The 15,690-nt window shown below is 37.1% G+C and overlaps 1 protein-coding gene across 2 annotated transcripts in view; it reads right to left on the bottom strand.

The window, feature by feature from the left end:
* Nucleotides 1-15,690, bottom strand: part of LOC105201938 — a 69,007-nt gene that overhangs the window by 18,376 nt on the left and 34,941 nt on the right. For both annotated transcript variants that reach the window (XM_011170231.3, XM_039452864.1), the window contains exon 8: nucleotides 3,344-4,078. In XM_011170231.3, coding sequence (XP_011168533.1) covers nucleotides 3,344-4,078 — 735 coding nt within the window. The remainder of the gene's footprint in view (nucleotides 1-3,343; nucleotides 4,079-15,690) is intronic.

The raw sequence follows: 15,690 nt of genomic DNA, 5'->3' as shown, positions 1-15,690 counted from the left end.
CGCCACGCAACGTCGCCGCCAGCGACGGCGTCACCTCCAAATTTAAATACGTAATTCAGGGTGCCCCCGGGGTTTCCGACAATAAGCGACAGCGAAGGGGGACGCGGGCGACGTACCTCGGAGAACCTTCCTCTCGTCCGCGCCTCGTGCGTGTCGGTGAAGCGCGAGAAGCGCCGGGCGGTGACGGTGCTACACCGGAACGGCGCTATAGATCCACTGGACAGATCCGGGAGATCGGCACCACGATGATGCGTCGCGAAAACTCAACTCGAAGACCCAAAAACGCGCACTCACTTACGACCGTACGAGACTCGGGAGGGACTGCCGCCGCAAGCCCCCTGCACACGATCGGCGACAGTTGGCGGCACGCAGCCTGATTGGCCGTCCCACGGCGAATCGACGACGCGAGGGCGCCACGCCGGCCAATCGCGGCGCGCCGGCGCAAACCCTCGGCCGTTGCGCGCTCAATTTGAACGACTCTAACGGTACTTGGCGATATGCCAGGGACATATAATGGTTCGTGCTTCTTAATTATCTGAAACGACTGGTGATAACCAAAATGGGAAATTATCTTGTGCCTGCCCGATATACATATCAAATTGCATTAATTTATCAAGTAATATAATTTGATAAATATAAATTAAAATATATTAATTAATCATATAATATAATTTGATTAATATAAATTAAATTATATAAATTACATTAATTAATTTACCCTTGTACGATTGTCATTTCTCAGTGATTAAAAATATCGTCATATGTTACGGACATAGCGTAATAATTTTCATATAAAAAATCTCTGCGATAATGAGCATTTAAGAAACAGCAAAATTAAGAAAAATAAAATTAAAAATAAATATAAATATAATATAAAATTAAGTTAAATATTAAAAACAAACATTATAAAAATGTTTTTGCTTTAATAATGCAATAAGCATTATATCTTTATGTTTGCAAATTTGTGTCAAAAATTATATGGAGAGCAACAATCAGATCATTTTTCTTATCGTATATTTTAGTATTACAGAATAATTAAAATTTTTTACTTGCCAAATAAATTAATAATATAATTTTCTAATAAAAGTCAAAGTTTATTAATTTAATTAACGAAAAAAATCTGCCTTTTAATTTTTAATAATTTAACAATTAATAAAAAATTTAATAATTAAAAGGATATGATCACATTGATTACTAATTATTGCTCTAACAATATTATCTTTTCCTTCACCATAAATAATTATAGTTCAGTCTTTCTCTTGTTTTTGGACATATTGCATTTAAAAAATTTGCTTATCTAATAATAATAATGAAGATTTATGATGCCCCGTTTACGAGGTTCGTTTACCTGACGTTTGATATTTCCGCTTATCGCGAAAGCGCATTTAAAGCGTTACGTTGTTTTTTATTACCCTTATTGAGCATCAATTTCCGTTTTTCGCGGTGCTGCCGATGCGGGTTAAATATAATCAATTTCAAAGTTAATTAGAGAAACAGGTTTTCTCGTACGGTATATTCGCTGATACATTCGCTATTCCCGTCAACTTGCTATGTCTTGAATTATGTTGTTCATTAGAGTCACAATTTGCACATGAGTCACGATAATCAAACATATCTCCCTTTTTGCCTAAGCTGAACTCATCTCGACAAAGGTTTATTTAGAAAAAACTACGATTCTGATGCCGTCAACATTTTACGCTAATTATAGCTATGCTTGACACGGCGACATATAGGCCATTAATAATGATAACGTAGCTATCGGAATGTAAAAAAGGAAGAAACGTGATAACTCCAGTGTAAAAACAGCGTGACATTCTGTCGGGAAAAAAATAACAGTTTAGACTGATTTCGGGCTCTGTTTAGCCCAGTAAAGATCACGGATGTAACGAATGATCAATGCTATGAGAAAAATGTTCGTCGTATTTCTGTCACGGTGGAAAGTGGGAATAATGCAGGAGGGTAAGCTCCATCTGTGCGGTACGTAAGGACGAAAAGCGGGTCATTACAGAATGCACTCCACAGCACTCTTTTTAATGATGTAAATCGCATCGAACGCACTGTGCATTCAAATGCGTTTCAATTTTACTCTTATACGATGCACTCTCGCATATGTAGGAAACGTGACACGAAGGACTACGTTGTAACACGCATCTAAATAGCTGCGTATCCTACAATAGACTCGCTCTTTCGTACGAGAGTATGAAATAATACTGGCTTTTTTCTCGAAAAAAAAAAAACATGATATTGTTAACAATATCGATACTGTCCTCTTTGCTGAACACTCTAAACGGAGAATTTCTAATGTTGGAGACTGGAGAGTCTCTGTAACAGAGTCTGGCCACGAGGGATTTCTCAAATTCTATGAAAAAAGGGGGTATACATATCTTACTTATGATCTTAACCCTTGATATACACATTCGAGTTCCTGGGACTCCATTCATATTTGTTATCGTAACTTTCGTAAAAATGGACATATTTCAATTAATTTTTTTCAGTCGATGGAGAATTGATCAAGGAATAGGTAATATGTAAATATGTAATATGTAAAAGCTGATAGAACTAAAAAGTTTCGAGATATATCGGTTGAAAGAAAAAGGAAAGTTCAGAAACGCGAACAAATCTTGATTTAGCAAGTTGCGCTGGGGTCCCGAAAACTCCAATCTGTATAGTTAAGATTAATGTACTAGATACATTTGAGCAATGACAGCGTCGTGAAGATAAAACTGGTATGGCTTTAAATTTGTCAATATTAAGAATAAAAAAAGTACTAATTAATTAATTTGGCAGCAAAAATGTGCTCCATTTTGTAATAAAAAAAATTCAATTAAAAGAGATGGAGTTGACAAAAGCGACGGACAAAAGCAAAAGTTTCTATCTCGTGGCTAGACTCTGTTGTGAACTAGACACAATCGTGCAAGATAATTTGCATCGTTCCTCCAAAACGACGTAAAACACTTCGCACTGCGATACGCATAATAACTAGCGCAATCTTATCGCAGAGCGTACGGCGATGATATTTCATTTTTTGACATCGCGTCGTGCGCCAGCGGTTAATCCGCCGACATGTCGCTGACATATACATTTCTCGACTTCGTCCGTTTCGGTTCTTCGTGATCCTCGGCGGCCGAAGAAGATCGAATCCTCTTCGAGCCGTCACTCGGGAGGCCGAGCGAGACGCGCGAAGACACGGCTCATTTCCTGCGTAGACCGAAAATGTGAGCGACGAACGAGTTCGAGATGTAGTTCGCCAACGACACGAACAGATTGCTCACCGCGTGATAAGCGTAACCGTATATAAGCGCGGCGCACAGCCGGGCCCTTACAACGGACAAGTTGCACTTACTAGCAGCTCGCGGCGAGGGTGGCGACTCATCGTCCACGACGGTATGCGTGGCAGCAGTCTCGATACGCGCGTCGTCGTCGTCGCGCAGCGTTTCATCGTCCGCGGCGCGAACGTCTCTGTCACTCGGTCGGACACGATTGTCTACGTCGCCATCGTTTATCGTAGAGTCCACCGGGCAGACGTTCGCGTTGTCGCGGTTAGAATAATCGTTGTCGTTCCTGTTGTCGTCGTTATGCTTCTCGATGTCCTGCATCTCGGGCGACTTCTCACTCTCGGGGGAGGGATCGAGCGACGACGATGCGGCGAGAGTCGGATATTTGTTGTTCACGTCCTCGCCGGCGTCGACGTCGGTTTCTGGACCTATATCCGTGTAATCGTACTCGTCATCGTTGTCATCGCGACGCTTGCCATTGCTGGCCATCCTCCCGCACACAAACGGGTTTTTGTTGTGAAGAAAGTCCATGTCGAACTCGGGACGTTCAACATCGTCATCAATCAGTTGCTTGATATAGGCCGGCTTTACCTCGAATTGATCGTGATTCGACGGAATCGGATTATTTGGATCCATGTTGTTCAGTAATAGACCATTCGGTGCTTGATGCGCGTGGAGTGGCTTTGAGCGCGAGGCGATCTCGATCGGCGGTGTCAGGAACACCACGATTACAGTGATATTGTCCAAGGAACCCGCGCGCTTAGCGCTCTGTAGCAGAGCCTGATGCACGTGCTTCAGATCGTCTGCAAATATAAAATAACTTTCGTTATTTGTTTTCGTTTAAATTATTTCTTAAAATCAAAATCTTATGCAAAGCCAGGCTTGTAACAAAAAAATTCAACTAAAAGATACATGTACACTGAGAGAGAGAAAGAGAGAGAGAGAGAGAGAGAGAATATCTTAAAACAAAAAACATGATTTACTCGGTGAGTTCTAATAGCTTATTTACTTGCAGTCAAGTTAAAAATGTCTTAATTAAAATATTAATGTAAAATGAAGAAATAACTTTTAATCAAGTATTTTTTTTAAATGTTGAATAATGAGCGATTCTTAAGTAAAAGATTAAAGCCCTGCGCATAATAAAAGAATATTATATATTAGGAATAGGAATTAAAATTTTAGGATCAGCTTTCTTAATGAATATTAAACGTAACGCATAATGGATACGAATAAAACGTAAAACATAGATGTGTCATACGAAATACAACGTAACTTATTCATCTATAATCTATATTATAGTGTTCATTAAAAAAAACTCTGATTCTAAAATTTTAATTCCTATTCCTAATATCTAATAGTCTTCTATTCCTCTTATATGCAGGACCTAATTTTAAAGATGTTTTATATTTAAATATAAAAAAATAATTTACTTTAATTTACCAGTCATGTACAGAATGTTTGTATCATGTATATCTGTTTATATTGAATAAACTAAAATAGATGCTTCTTGTTATATTTATTGATATGACTTTCACTTTGTTTAACTCATTTATACGTTTTATTTGACATCTTGTATTTATATTTGAATGTGTTAACACATTCGATACAACGAACAGACACATGCTGAACCTCGATTAGTTTTCTTGTGGACATAGGTTTAAGTGAAATTACGTTCCGTTTAAGTGTTGTTTTAATGTTACGTGGGTCTTTGTATGTACATCCAAAGCTTCGATAGATGCTCTGTTAATATGGATTATTTTTCAAGAATTTATCAAAATTAAACATTACTAATATTTTTATATGGTTACAGGGGATTATGTTTTCATCTTCTGTTTGGTACAGATTTGAAACATTGAATAACACTTCGGATTTGGTAACCGATAGTGACTCTATCTGGTGAGGCTGAGGTACATTTAATGGAATTCTTGTAACTTTCTCCGAGGATAATTCCAAAGAGTCGAAACGTACGACGATTAATATAATAATATAAAATGCTTTTCAACTAATAGTTGCGCATCTATAACCGCGCTTTGATTCTCATTAGTCTTTATATGAATAATTTCGTTAAATTTCGAGAGACCATGTTAAGATTAAATTTATGATTATTAAAATAAATTGTTAAAATTTTCTAAAAGTTGTTGTGCAATACTTTGGCAACGATTATGACTACTTCTTAATTACACCAAAAATAGAGTTTAATAATAATAATTAAGTTTTCGTGAAATAATTTCAATTAAATGTTTCATTGATATAATCAAATTTATATATATATATATAGTAATATTTAATAAATAATATCAATAGTATTGATTACTAAACCGTTTATTAAATATTATTAAATGTTTGGTTATATTATCTGAATATTTAATTGAAATTATTTCATCAAAGTTTAGTAATTATCATCTAAGCTTGATTATAATTACCAAATTCTTTTTTAGTGTACTGCGATATCGTTGGACATAATTTCAAAACCGTTGCGTGGTCTCATTGTTAAACCTTTCCTAAGAAATCATCCGTGATATTCCTGGAAAACTTGACGTGGAAGGGGGTAAAAATATAGTAGCAGTATTTTTTAAAGCTTCGCTGTTCCGTAGTCAATTAACTCATTGGCGTGAGTCATCGTAATAAAAGATACGGTTTATAGTCGGCGGAGTCAATGGCTCGTGAATAAATCATGCTCGAAGATCACGCGATCGCGTTCAAGATCATGCTCGTAGCGTCGCGTAACTATTGCAAATATCGTTCCTTACTGTAAGCGTCGACGTACCTATTTCGGGAATGTCTGACTAAGTTTCATAAATTAGATCTTTCACTTCTTTTTTTTTCGATAAGTATCGTCTTATATTAATAATATTTTCCAGAAGGAATAATGCGTTAGTTCTAGCAACTTCTGCAGAGAGTAGTTACTGAGATTGCAGATCTTTAAAATCTCGCAGAGTGAAACGTCACTAATATCAAGAATGAAAATTGTGTGATTTTTTTGAGTAATTTTTCACTCTATGAGATTTAGAAAGCACACGTGACATTCGACATATTGCCAGTAAAATTATTAATCATCGTGTATAATTATAAAACTTATTATAAGAATAGTAAAAAAATAAAATCTTTAAAATACAAGTATATTTAAAAATTATTAGATTTTCATTAAAATAAATTCGCAAAAATTATTAAAAAAGAATTTTTTTTAAATAATTATTTTTACAAATCTTGCACTACAAAATGCAAATATATAGTGTCATTGTTGTCGCACTTTTCATCTTTGTTATAGATTGGAACGACGATTGACCAAGGTTAACTCGCTCATGAATAGGATGCTTGACTGATCTCCGATTTCTTGTGATTTCAACATGATCTTAAAGGAATTTCGATCTTTTATAAATTTCATATGACTTTGAACGATTTCGTATGATTTTAAGTGATCTCAAGTGATTTCAATTTGATTTCTTAAAGATTTGATATATGTTAAAGTGATTTCAAATTGATTTTAATGATGGATGCTTGATTAATTTCGTAAGAGAGTAACCTCTTGTGATTAACTTATATCTTTTGCAAGATCAACTTTAAATACTTCTAGGGATGTCTTGAATATTCAAATATTTCGCCATGTCCAGATTTTACAATACTTTTATCGAGTGTTTCCGTTGCGGAATTTACTGCGTTTACTGCGTTTACTGCTCCAGGTGAGAACAACCATTTCCTGTTTCTACATCCGGATATTCGCACATACACTCGAATGTCCTGTAACATCCGGATTATAAAACATACGACTGTTTGATATACAATATTTTCAAGGTAAATTTCATGAGAAAATTTTCTCCACGCACCAACCCTATTTTTTTTCCTTTTTAAACACAGATTAAGCCGTTTTTTTTCAACAAGTTTTTTTTTTCATTTTGTACGCGAAATCTTATTGCACGTACGTTTTTCGCGCGTAATATCGGAAACCGTCCAAAATCTGAATATCGCACGCATACACGAACGTCAGTCGAGAGCATCGTCGCATCGGTCAGCAATTTATAGGGGCGGAGGATCTCGCTATATCGCGCAGAATATAGAATAGAAATTTCGCGACAGGTTTGCCGAATCAGGGAAGGTACCAATGCGGCAATATATCATGCGGCCCTGGCAGAAAGTACGTTGACCTACGCGCTATGCCGCCTATCGACGCCTGCGTAGTCCTCCCTCTCATCCATAGCTCCTTCATCCTCCACCTCTCTCTCTCTCTTTATTGTTTCGTTTCTCCCCTTGCCACGTTTTGCCGCTCACCTCGCGCGCTCACCTCTCGTCTTCTCTTTCATTCTCTTGGATTCGCGCTCTAGTGACTTTATTACACCGCGGGAGCGTTCGCTCGCCATCTGGGCGGGGGAGAGAGAGAGAGAGAGAGAGAGAGAGAGAGAGAGAGAGAGAGGCAGGAAGGATATTAATTTTCCATCGACTCGTTTTTCGACGTAACCGGTGCTACCCCTACCTGCTCACGGTATTCGTACTCCTCGAACAATGTCGCGCAGGAAGCGCATTGAAAAGACGACACCTCGATTCAATCGACAAGCAGATACAAACCGAGAGATAGGCCACGTCCTATGAGACTTTTATGGAGAAATTCGCCAGCAAACAGCAACGGCACAAAAGCCAGGGGTCATCAGGGGCATCCGGATATACGCTGGGTGACGCATTCGACGATCACGTGGACCGATCGATAATCGGATGTGTCCACAATGAACATATCCGAGCCGATACGGCAGGGGCGATAATTGGCAGGGATCTCTCCTCGACGAGCACGTGCTCGCGAGATCGAATCGTCGCCACGACAGCTGCTGTAAAATTATCGAGCTTCGTTCGTCTTTCAGGCACAAGAGGGTATTATCGAGAAAAAAGAAGCGAGAAGACGAACTTCATTACGCGCGCTACTAATTGTTCCAGGATTCAACAAGCGCGTGTCGCATCGTTAACGCAATGGGGGAGGGTAAAGCGAGAAAACGAAGGCAAAAACGTGCGCAAATGATGTCGGGTTACCGCCGCAGGACGATGATTATCTCCTTTTTATTCTCGCCTGGCAAAGGGAGTTTTTTCGAATTCAGGTCTCCCCAGTATTCTTCGCGTTAAAAAATAGAACGAATATTGTTCATTTAAATTTCAAGATTTCTTCATCCCGTTTCTTATCATTCCCATTTGGTATTAATAAAAGATGTATTTATTATTTTTTATATCGCTTTTATGTACACATACAATAAAAAATAAAATAAATATATTTATTCGAACATAATTTCCTTGATTTAAATAAATATTAGCTAGTACAAAATAATTTATTTCTGAACTCGAGAAATATTTATTTAAATCAAGGAAATGATGTTAAAATAAATTTATTTGCTTGAACATGAATTTTTTTCGTGTAGTATTTAAAAAAAAGGAGAAATAGTTTACGCAGCTGTGATAAAATCGAAATTTAATAGGAAAGTTAATTTTGATAACCAAAATTGTATCATGAATGAACCTGGGCGTTCCTCGTGCGGCTGTCAAACGATCTCTCAATGTCAGAAGGTAATGAATTCTAACCACGTTCTTTTCTCATCCATTCAACGTGATAGCCATGTGACGACAGCGGTAGCTACCCCAAGGTCACTTATAGCGACCGGTCGTATACATTGATAGTGGAGCTACGATAAGTCCGATGAATGAAAGTCTCGCACGCGGAGATAGCGCACGATGCACGCCACTTCTCGACCCCAGCTCGATCGGTTGCACTCGTACACCGCGTACACGTAACACAGCGATCCCACATGGTGAGTTGAAGGATAGCTTTACAGCCCTAAGCGACCGCACAGCTAGCGTTAACACACGCAATTCGATAATCAAATCGCGGATGTTTCTGTCTTATGCTGCGTTACTATGTTTAAAGGGATATTTAAGTTGAGGAATTGGTATAAATATTTGATTCTTTAATATTATAACAGTGTAAAAACGAAAAAATAAGGACTTGAAATATCGCTTTTCTGAATTTCTTTCAGAAAAATATAAAGTCTTTTAAAATGAGATTTTTTAAATTAAAAAATATATGTTTGAATATTTTTGAATGTTTAGTTGTAAAATGACAATGTTATAGCACATGCAGATTTCAAATTAAAATAGTTTTAGTTTGAGAATTAAAAAAAAATTATTAATCTAAAATAAATTGTTCAATTAGATTGTACATTTAAAGGAATAAGCAAAAATTAGACAATTTTTAGAACAAGATAATCACCATACAATTTTTTGTTAAAGCAAATTCGATTTCACAAATGGATCAAACGATCGAAAAATCGGCTATAATAATAAAGCATGACAAGTCTGTAATATTCTGGGTCAAGTGTACAACATAAAACAATGACGATAATGACGATAATGGAATTCCAAAGTCTATCGACGTCGAGTGAATTCTAAAACGGTTTTTTAAATTGCAAAGCGTTCACGACATTTTTCTTCGTGATTGTAATTCAATTGCGCGAACCCGATAACGAGATCCACATGAGAAATGCACAATCGACTCTTCGCCAATGCCATTTTTGAATCGCACGCCGTCTGAATTAATAACTTCCGAAATACGAGGACTGAAATCAAGCAAGAGAGAATTATTCGTCTACAATTTTAAGATGCCGTGACGTACATTTTACCAGAGAGGTGAGAATCAAGATTCTTTGACGTCGTATCGAATCGAAGTGTCGAAACATAAATGTTAATTAACAATTTAATTATTTAATTATTATTTCATAGAATTAACATCAGATAATAAAAAAGATTTCTATGAGATTTCTATAAGAAAAATAACCTCGATTATCGAATCAGATACTACTCGTTAAATGGTTTTTGAATATTTCTTCTTCGATATATAACAACTTTTTTAAATATTTAAGAAACATTGTGATCTATTGATTGGATAATATAAAGTCATTTTAAATATAATTTTATAAAATTGCCAATATATAATACACGATTCGTATTCGAATTTCTTAAACTCGACATTTTTTAACAGTTCGGATCGGATCAAGTCGATTCGCGTATACGAATGGTTCGCACATCTCTAGACACTTTATGTTACTCGAAGACAAAGTGCCTTCCATACGGGGGATCGACGCGTGCGGACTCGTTGCAGCCAACAGCGATATGAATTACACGGAAATATTGGATTACGCGTGTCGGTAATCCACAGTAGCACTGTGGCCGCGAGGAGAAAGAGGAAAAGAAGAAAGAAAGAGACTTGCGGCTATTCCTTCACATCCCGTCGTCGTCGTCGTCGTCGTCGTCGTCGTCTCGTTCGGTCGGCCGATAGGAATTCGCACGACCATTCCGCTCGTCTCGATCACGAATTCTCCGCAAAACACCGTCCGCAAATCTCATTTTTTTTTCTTTCTTTCTTTTCTCTCCTCTCCTCGTCAAAACGGTTGCTCTGTACACCGATATGAATTATGTAGGTGGCACACACGTAGGTATCCAGGAGTTCGCTCGCGGAACGATCGTTGAACCAATGTTCATCGGAGCCGACTGCCTGCGTCCGCCTAAGGTTCGCCTCGCGCGAGTACCGAGTAAATCAACATTTTGCTCCGTTATCACGTATCCGGTGATTTAAAAACGATCGCGGGGAAATCTCGGCACGCGACGAGGCGATTTGCTATTTCCCCAACGTCCAAACGCAACGTGTGCACCCGCGACGACGACGCGACGCCGCACTTCGACCGGCCGGCCGGCCCCGTCGATCTAACTCACTCCGCGATTCATCTCCGCGATTCACCGGCTCCGGATTCTAAGTCGGACGCTCCGACGCTCGTGAATATATCTGTACGGAGCCATTTTCGTAACGGTGCCGTGTTTCCGAAAAGGAAACGCAAGTGCGGCTAATCGGCGCGAGATCGGAATGTCAAAGAGATTTACGTGCATTATTCATTTATCATCGACAGAAGCGGAACGTCTTCTGCTCCTTTCATTTTTCATTTCGCGCGTATATATTTAGCAACGCGGTATGCGGAGCCAAATTTAACTTCTAGGAAACACAACCAGATGCGCTAAATATAATTTTCGAGATACGCTGAGAGGAAAAAATTACTGAATTTAAATAAATATGTTATTAGTACTATTCGAATAATTATTTCACGTCAAACTAATAATATTTACTACACAAACAAATAATTTTCACTTGTTTAAAATAAATAAGTTATTTGAATGGTACACAATAAAACACATTTATTTTAACTTAGTAATTTGTTCTCTCAGTGTATAACAGAATAAAAATTCTAAAATATGTACAACATTCGATTTCGATAACGTAAATGTTCAAGATAATATGCATTAAGATAAGAAAAAACGAGGAAAATGTTTCTCATTGGTACGAGCAAGGCCTTCAAGTGTCGCTCATTTTCCTTTGTTAATATTGCCAGTATGTTTTCGGAAATTTTGTACTATTTATTTTAGGTCGGTGAACATTTTGTCGTACAATTTCAGCAAATGATTTACCAATTTTATTGTTATTTTTATGCTTAAAAATGCTAAAACGACAGGCGGGACAGAGGTCGACAAGAGCTATTAAAAAAATAATGCGTAGCAGTCACAGCAGCAAAGCTAATTTTTTGTTTTCATGATCGGTTAAATTTTTAACGGTTTTCATAATTTTTTAGATGTTCCAAGACTCAATTAAGTCAGAATAAATGACCCCGTTCGCGTGATTGATAAGCAGGTTTCAACATTATTAACATCGCGAAATTTAATAATTAACGCCGCGGTTTTGCAAATATTACAAAATCTTTTCATTCAAGCTGGATTTCTTCGAACGTAAAAATAAGAATTGAGCCAATTTTTCAGATTAAATCTTGCGGCAATTTTTCGTGCTGAATCACGTGCAATTTAGTAAAGTGAAAACTTTTACCAATGAAGTTAATGGATAAAACTATTACTGCTACTTCCTCTTAAGGAACAAAGCAAGATTGTGTCGTAAACAGGATTACGTCTATATGCATTATTTGCGTTATATTCACACGTATTTTTTTATGTAAACCAGTGATGCGCAATCTTTTTTCAACTGAGAACCGCATAAACACACAGATAAAAATTGAAAAATTGAAAAAACAACCAGTGCCTTTCTGAGCTTATAAAACTAAAATTTTTATAAATTATTTTAACATTTTATTTCCTCATTGATATTAAGATAAATTTTTTTAAGCAATAGTATTACCTTCAAGGAATTACAATACATTATGGATAAGTATATAATATAATATTAACAAATACCGTGTAAAAGAGTAATTTTGATACAACAAAATTAAAAGATTTTAATTCAAAATTAAAAAATTTTATAGCGCGCTAATATTTACTACTATCACGGAAAAACGTGATTTACAAACTTTAAATCACGTTTTTTTTTTGTGACAGCAGTAAAATATGAGTATGCTATAAAATAAAATAATTGAAAAATGTTGTACCATGATGATCTCACCAAGGTACCAAGGTCATTCTGTTTTACAATAATTTTTTAACTCTAGCTTTACATTTATTTTCGAGTCTATAGCTCGCCTCCAATCTGTAAGATGGACAACAAATAAAAGAAAAACTAAAATTTTAACAAAAGTAAGATTACATAAAATCTTGGATCACATTAATATGTTGGACACTAAAAATGAAATAACATACTATTTGCATAGCAAAAATAGCAATTTTTTGTAAAACAATCAATTTTTCTGGTTTTAAAGTTTTCTTTTTAAATTATAATAAAATTTACAAACATTTATTTATAAAATAAATTACATATTCAAATTTAACTTTCTAAAAAATACTTAAAAATGCAAAAAATGAGGATATAAAACTGTGAACATTTTATTTATTACATATTAATGAAAAGATTGTAAATTTATATTTATTTATAAAAATTGTATGAATTATTTTCAAAGTGACCAAGACTCACAAACAGCATTATGTTATTCAATTTTTATAGTTTGCATAAAATAAAAAATATATGACACCCTCTGATGTAGATAATACAAGCAAATTATTATTAATTGGATAAAAATAAAAAAAAGTAATTGAGTTGTAAGATTTTTAATATATTTGATTTTAATATCGATAAAATAATATTAAATAATATTAAAATAATGTTAAATATTAAAAATAAAATGGAATATAATTTTCATCATTTCTGATAAAATTTGGATCTTCTATGACCCATGGATTATCGTATAGATAACTCGTAAAACGTAAGTCGAAATTTACAGTCCGTTTTTATCATAATCTATTTTTATATTTAAAATCAAGTCTTACGATCGTCTTATAATATCATGAGCCAATCAGAGAGCCGGTCGTATTAGTATCTTATGACATTACTTAAGTCTTGAAATAAAAATTGACTATGAATATTGGCCATAATTCATTGTATACACGTGATGATCATTTATATTTTATGTAAATGGCTAACTCTGAAAAAAGTTGCTAGATTGGGAAAATTTTCCCCGTTTCTTTCCATTTTTCTCCATTTAGTAAACAATAAGGATAAAATAACTTGTGAGACACTCTTCTAAAGAAGAGTCGACATTTTCTAAAAAAAATTTCTCCACAATAACAAAACGTAAATTTAGAACAAAATCCCTCAACTTTGAAAATGTGTGCTATAAAAATATATAAATCATTTAATGGAAAGTTCGTTATTTATTAAACGCAAAGATCCTACTCAAAGGATCACCCGAGTCTGTATCGAACTATGCTCTGGAGAACGAAGGATTGGAAGTTAAAAATTCATTCCAGTCGGACCAAAGGAAATTCGAATTAAAATTATCTGATCGGTCGAATTTCATCAATTTGTAATCTGAAATCACATGAGCTGTACGCCCGATGTCTTCACACTTCCCGAAACCTATTTATAATTATTACATATATTTAAAATATTAAAAATATTATTCACTTCTTTATATAATATTTAGATAATATTATCAGGAGTAGACATATAACTATTTTTTATTAATATTTCAGGAATATTATTTAATATAAAAATATTATGCTCTTAGGGTCTTCATACTACTAACTTTCGATACAAAATTTATTACAGTTTTACTATAAATTATATATTCTGAGGTGCCTTCGAAAATTCTACTCGTCGGGTAGAGCAACTTTGAGTGACCTATCAGGATGAAGAAATCTTGAGATTTCTTCAAATTTCTTCATCTTGATTGATCACTCAAATTTACTCTATCCCTTTGACTATATTAGTTATATAGTCAAAGCTCTACCCGATGAGAAAAAATTTTGGAACGTATCCCTAAGAGGATCTAATGTTTTCCATAATCTTACAGATAATGTTATTCAGAAGTGAAGAAATTGAGGATTAGTCGAGTACCAGAATATATGGTCTTTCTCTTCGCGAGTCCCAAGTCGATCAATCTCGTCGAAAATCGCTCCTCTCCGTCGGGCTTACAATAAAAAGGGAGGATAAAGAGAAACACGGTAAAGGACAAACGCGGACAAAGATTGAAAACTTTCGAACGACGGGCGAGCAAGGACGACGGCGAGAAGACTCGATCGCGACTCGCGAAGGGGTCGAGAACGAAGGAAAAGTTGCAACAACAGCAATGACTCACTCTGCCAGTAGCGACGAACGATCCTGGCCGACTCGGGCCGATCGCGCGAACAGCGAAATTCGCCGCAGCACACCACCAACTGGTGTCGCCGGAAGCTCGATGATCGGAGGACCGGGAGGACCGACGACGACGACGACGACGACGAGAGACCGTTTCGCGGCGGGCGGCGAAATCCCTCACCGGCGCGGTGAACGCGCCCGACTTTTCTCTCTCTCTCTTCGGGAGACCGGCTCTCCTTCGACGCGCGTTCGCCAGGAACGACCGCTCTTACTCGCGCACAACAAAACGGGACGAACGCGGGATCGCGCGCGCGACAGACGATTCTTCCTCGGCAAGTACGAGTTTCGGTCGCGGTACAGGTGCGTCCGAGAGGCGCGCTGCTCCCTTAGCCGCCGGCGAATCGCGCACGGAAGATTACGTTTCGGGCTGCTCGTTTCACGACGTTACACCGGGCGTGGCGGATCACGACTGATTTTCGCCGGGCGCCGCTACTCCGCGACTCCGCTCTCTCTCTCTCGCTCTCTCGCTCTCGCGCTCGCGCTCGCGCTCGATCCGCCGGATGTCGCCACCGCCGGCCGCCGCGCGCCGTCGCCGGTCTCGCCGTCCAATGCCGTGCGATGACTCACGCCACCCTCGTGCGTCGCCGGCCAGCCGGCTATCCCCACCCCACGTGCGTTCTATACGGGGTGTCCGTTCGGTAACGGAACGTTCGCAGATATTTAGTTACTCGAAAGCAGTATTGCCAGGTTCGAGAGGTTTTTTCTCAAATTTGCCTTGTATTATTGTAGTATAAGAAATTTTTTTTTTTTAGAAGATAAAGACACTATCCC

This window comes from Solenopsis invicta, chromosome 1, assembly GCF_016802725.1.
Source record: "Solenopsis invicta isolate M01_SB chromosome 1, UNIL_Sinv_3.0, whole genome shotgun sequence".
Taxonomy (NCBI): Eukaryota; Metazoa; Arthropoda; class Insecta; order Hymenoptera; family Formicidae; genus Solenopsis; species Solenopsis invicta.
Note: the sequence above shows the minus strand (reverse complement) of the source record. Positions and strands in the feature narration are given on the sequence as shown.